At 37.8% G+C, this 5635-nt stretch overlaps 1 protein-coding gene across 1 annotated transcript; it reads left to right on the top strand.

The window, feature by feature from the left end:
• The first annotated feature begins 2184 nt into the window (after positions 1 to 2184).
• Positions 2185 to 4661, top strand: LOC121511241 (G-protein coupled receptor 4-like). Its single transcript, XM_041789844.1, has 3 exons — positions 2185 to 2358; positions 3113 to 3300; positions 3389 to 4661. Exons 1-3 carry the CDS (start codon positions 2185 to 2187, stop codon positions 3918 to 3920), a joined length of 894 nt encoding a protein of 297 aa, XP_041645778.1. The 3' UTR covers positions 3921 to 4661.
• Positions 4662 to 5635: the final 974 nt, after the last annotated feature.

Raw genomic sequence — 5635 nt, 5'->3', positions numbered from 1 at the left:
GTATGATGATAAGCATCTTTTCTAAAAACACAGTGTTCTTGGTGAGGACTTCAGAAAAAAGCGCTGCATGACACATTCACATGAAAGCCTGCATCTTCTTTTTTAAGCTGATATCAAAGTGAACGTTAAGAACACCATGTCTTTCTATCTAAATGATGAATTAGATATTTAGTTAAGTCACATTCTTGTCTTCCTCTCATACAAGTACCAAGAAAAAAACCACAAAAACACATGTCCTTAATTTGATCATAAGCACATGCAACTTAAAACTTTTAAAAACTACATCAGGTGTTAACTGGGAGAACAAGCACAAAAGACATTTTTTAATAATGTTCAAAAAGTAGCGTTTACGGCCTCTCTAAACGCCGTTTGGTGTCATTATTTTAATTATATATTTTTTCTCAATTGTACACATGGACTCTGAAAGATGCATCTGCTCATGCATCTCAGTCTGATCTGAATAAAAATTTTTGGACATGCGCTGCACCTGCAGACAAACTGCCATGACTTTACACGGTCAAATCACTCACTCGTTTTTTCAACTCATCCCCGCACAAAATATTGGATTGTTCTACTTACTCGTGTTTGTACTTTATATAATCTTTATTTCTACTTAACTGGACCTTTATCGTGTTCTGCCATTTCTGGTGCATTCCCTGTTGAAGCAGCAGCTCAGCAGTGCAAACTGCTGCAGTTTATTCAGAGTGGGAGAATAAGGGAGCAGAAAGTGTCATGTCACGGGGGGCAGACAGGTTCAGTTAGACAAAAATCCCCCCAAACAGGGAGAGGTGATCAGATGAAGTGTTTTCATGGATGCTGATTCAACTGAGGATTGGCATAAACCCACCCCTCTTGTTCAGAATGAAATTTCATTCCGGAGCCGGATTGAAAGATTTTATTCCAAATGGAGTGTATATATGAAGCATTTTTATTCAGATCAGGCATTTATTCCAACTGGAGGTAGTCATTGTAAACATAGCTACCGTCTCTCTCCTCTGATCTCTATCTGGGAATTTCAAAAACGTTTTTGCTGAGCGGTGTATTAAACAGGATGGTGGAGGGTAGTGGTGGGAGTATCGATACTACTGTACAGTATCAATATATCAATATTTGCAAAGTACAGTCATGATTGCTTGTCACAGACAGTGACAGTGGGTTAAGAGAACTAGACATCACATCAGAAACCAGCAACATTGAAAGAATGTCTCTCTTCCCTAATTTCAAATGTACTGTGACTGTATTGCAGTTAGTTTCGGCCTTACTCTGAATATATTAAGCATGACTAACTTTCTTCTGACTTCCTTAGAAGAGCAGTGTTACATCAGGAGTTTGTGTGGTCACACCACATTCACAGAAGAGCGTCTGGATACAAAGAAACATCAGACATCGGTGCTGGGACATCATTAAGGTGAGATCTGATTATTTGAAATAATACATATCAATATTGTGATCTTATTACAAATACCATCTAAAAAACAGAAGTTTAATGATTTTTGATGACAATCCAACTGTGGCACTTTAATTTGCATTTTTTTGGTTTATCCTCCTCCATACAATTCAGATTTAGTCACATCTGAAATATTACAACTCATTACACTAAGATAAATTATTTTGACAATCAGCTCTATGATGCACACAATGACTTTTTAAAGCTTAAGGAATGAATGCATTGCAAGTCATTGTGTGTGGAAAGTAATGAAGGATCAGAAGGTTGTGTTGTGTAAATTAATCTGTCTCTAGAAAAGCCTTTAATTAGTTTGATTTTTTTAATCATTGAATAAAAACACATGTAGGATTCACATATCACTGCTGTCTGGCCAAACCTATCTCCAAAATCACCACTTTTCAGGGAATGAAAAAAATGCTGTATTTTTCAATAAATGTTAACATTGAATGGTGCTAGACAGCACAATGTTGACACTTTTCATTGGTTTAAATTTACACACAGGTTGACCAGTATCACTGATGAGAAATGTAGATAAGAGATTTTGGTTCAATGATAGTGATATATACAAACATATACAGACACCTCTTTTAAAAGCAAAGACAGCCTTGATCCAAAGACTCATTCACATTGATGCCACTCTGCCTCTCTATCCAAAAAGGAAATGAAAAAAATGTCAGTTATTATTCAAATATTTGTCTAACTCTTGATTTCTTTAACTTCAGATTTCACACTGAAGGATGGCAGAAAACATCTTTTTTACCACCACCTTCCCGGATGGATACTATTATGAGGACTATTATGATTATGAGTATTATAGAAAAGTTTACATCATTATGCATGTAGTCACATGCATCATCATTGCCATTGGTCTTCCTTTGATGCTCATGGCCATCTATGCTCTTTACTCTCTGGTATGTATATTGGTTTTTTTTTTTTATTTATTTACTGTACCTGAGTGTTGTACAGAAGCTTTCCCTGTTGTTGTAGAAATAATCTAATAAATAAACAATATAACATGAAGTTAAATTCAGACAAATGGAGATATTTTCAGCTGGTTCTCTCAAACTGGATACATATGTTTTTAAGCACTACTGAGTAAATTGTTAAATGTTATCTGTATTTGTGGTCTCCAGAGGATGAGCCTATGCTGACTTTGTTTATTTAATGACTTCTTTAAATAAACTGTTACATTAACAAGATAAAGAATTATTCTTGAACTTTTAAGCCTTCATTTCAGAGGACAGTGGACAGATATCAGGGAGAGGGTACAGCATGTGAGCTGCAGTTTGCTGCCTTCTTAGATTATTATAGTCAGGAAGTGCAGCCTAACCACTAGGTCTACTTATCTGATTTGTTTTTCACAAACATCAGAAGTGTTTCTTTTTCCATTAACTTCAGCTATGTTTTGTGTTGAATTTCAGCTAGCTTGAATGCTACACTGAGCTAGCTGATTTGCAAACAGTACCCATCTTTAATGTTGTGCATGTAGATCCCATTAGTGTTGCAAAGTACATTTAAGAAGAGAGATATAGTTTGTGTACAAAAGCTTAACACAACAATAATGAGACTGCTGAAAATGCATTCAAGGGCAGAGGGCGATGTCCTTTCTGAGTTCAGGATATGTTTACATTTCCTAATCTACTGTTACGGTTATGTTTTCCCCAGGTACAAAATGATCATGTTGTTCCAATCTACATCATCAACCTCCTCATAACAGACCTCATTCAGCTCTGCTGCCTGATCGTTTGGGAGTCAAAACCTCAGGAACTATGGATTTATGAAATCCTGTATTATGTTTACAACAGTGGTCTAGTGACCAGTGTTTGCTTCATGGTGTGCATTTCACTGGAAAGGTACCTATCCATCTAAATGATAATAAATCTGCCATTACTGTATTTTTATGCATATTCTCAGAAACAATGTGTCCATCTTGCATTACAGATATTTGGTGATTGCCCATCCAATGTGGTACCACTTCAAACAACCAATCAGGAGCTCCGTAGCGATCTGTGTTGTAGTCTGGTTGATAGCTCCTGTCTATTTCCTCACTGTGTACCCCTGGGTCACCATGGCTGTTACAGAAATTGTCTTCTCCGTTTTCCTCACAATTCCCCTACCACTGTTCATATTCTCTCTGGTTGGGACCCTCAGAGCCCTGTCTACTTCCGTCTCAGTCTCCCCTGATGAAAAACGCAGAATCGTCAGAATTTTAGTCCTGGTGCTGCTGATTTACACACTGCTGTTCCTGCCCAGTATTATTTGGATCATTGCAAAAACAAAAACAGACCCCGTTGACAACACCCTCAATGACCTGTCTTTCATGTTTGTAAAGCTGAGTCCACTTGCAGACTTACTTCTGTATGTTTTCATCAGAAAAGAGACCTTTGAGAAGCTTTTAACCTCTGTGTGCTGTTGCAGAAAGGAGCGCAGTGACACCAACAATAGCAACACAATAAATGTTGACAACATTTAGACCAATGTTTGCCTGTGGGTGGACTGGGACCCAAAAATGGGTTGTGGAGCTGTTGTTAGTGGGTCACACATGGTAAGAGAAAACCCATCCACCTGTGACTCAAATATTTTTATCTTTACTTTTATCTCTACTTGAGAATATATTTGTGACGTTCATGTTGAAATCTTGGGATAAGAACTAGCTGAGATCCAACAAGAACAAGTGCTGAGATTTTTTTCTAAAAAATGTCAGACTTTTGATTAATTACTTTGGCTTCTGACTTGCTTATTGCGAGAAGGGGAATAACACTGAGAACTTAAAACTTCTAATATTGAAAGAAGATAAGGCGAAAGATAATATTGCATCATCAGAGCAGGAAATGTTTGTCATATTTTTCATGTGCTGATATCAAGTCACAAGATGTAGGCAGTGTGTTTCATAATTCACTTGTTTGTTTCATCAATATTATTAAGAAGACGCTATATGCTTTTATAATTCCTATCTATCTTTGTCAAATCACAGCATATGAACAGCCTGAATCTGCTTGTTAGTGCTCTCAAAGTTATGAGCTATGAGGGAGAAAACATGTTAGACAGTGGTGCCGCTACTCTGGTCTACATCCCAGTGTACATTTGTTTGGCAAATCACAAGCTTTTTTAGGAATTTTCACCATCAAGTTCCTAAAGCAGGGGCCTCCAAGCTGTTGAGGGCCAAAAAGAGGAAGGGTGTTGGACACGCTGAGACTCTTACCCTCTCTGCCAAATCAAGAGGATTTTTCAACAAAATAAGGACTTCGATTTGAACTGGCTCAGATAAAAGACCAGGTCGTAACAATTTTGCTTTATTCTATTTTGATCATTTATTACTTTTAACCAGTATTATTGTGATAATAAAATGTATGATTTTGATGTAACCAATCAGGATTTACTCTATGATTATGATTTGTGTATGCTGTGCTTATGCTGATTTGCAATTAAAGTAATTAACCTGCATTTAAAGTACAGAATCAAGACTTTTCATTCCTCACACCTCAATGTAATGTGGTCTCAGGTGGTATGCGTGATACTGACTCATGGTTTTAATAGGTTGCTCCAGTCTAAGCAAATTATAACAGGTCCTTGGAATCATTTTTCCAGATCTCTAAACATTTTCCCAGAAAACCAACAAATGATCATGAGAGAGTAGCTGTCATTAACAAATGTGAACACTGGTGAATTATTCAGGCTGTTCTATGATATTCAGGGCTGTAGGAAGCAGGACAGACATTTGGAAGTAGACAGTTAGGAGCTGGGCCAAATACTCTCACCTCCAGGTTAAACTGTTAATAGCTATTCTGTCTGGACTCCCCAGTAGATTCCTGTTAACTGGACCCTTTGGACAGAGACCTGGGACACAGCCTCCTGTATAGGGGCGTGTGGGATCAAACATATTTTTCTCCAAACGAGGAATGGGGTAAATTTTCAGTCACATCTGGTACAATGTCTGCAGTACTGTCGATGCTGCACCAATTCACTTGTTAATCTCATGGTCCATTTTACCTTCATCGTGAAAAAGACTCCAAGATACTTGAACTCCTTCACTTGAGGTAAGGACTCACTCCCCACACAGAGGGAGCTGACCCCCCTTTTCCAGCAGGGAGCCATGGCCTCAGACTTGGAGATTCTGACCCTCATTCCAACTCCTTTGCTCTCAGCGACACACACAAGTACTTCCAAAAGACATATTTTTAAGTTCAG

This window comes from Cheilinus undulatus, linkage group 6 (genome assembly GCF_018320785.1).
Source record: "Cheilinus undulatus linkage group 6, ASM1832078v1, whole genome shotgun sequence".
NCBI lineage: Eukaryota > Metazoa > Chordata > Actinopteri > Labriformes > Labridae > Cheilinus > Cheilinus undulatus.
The sequence above is the reverse complement of the archived record's forward strand: the minus strand, read 5'-3'. Positions and strand labels throughout refer to the sequence as shown.

What these genes read in the sequence shown, in the direction of transcription:
- LOC121511241 (XM_041789844.1), top strand. Translation starts at nt 2,185, where the DNA reads ATGGCAGAAAACATCTTTTTTACCACCACCTTCCCGGATGGATACTAT. An exon ending in TCTATGCTCTTTACTCTCTG is followed by an intron (nt 2,359 to 3,112) that starts GTATGTATATTG and finishes TGTTTTCCCCAG; the next exon opens with GTACAAAATGATCATGTTGT. An exon ending in GTGTGCATTTCACTGGAAAG is followed by an intron (nt 3,301 to 3,388) that starts GTACCTATCCAT and finishes CTTGCATTACAG; the next exon opens with ATATTTGGTGATTGCCCATC.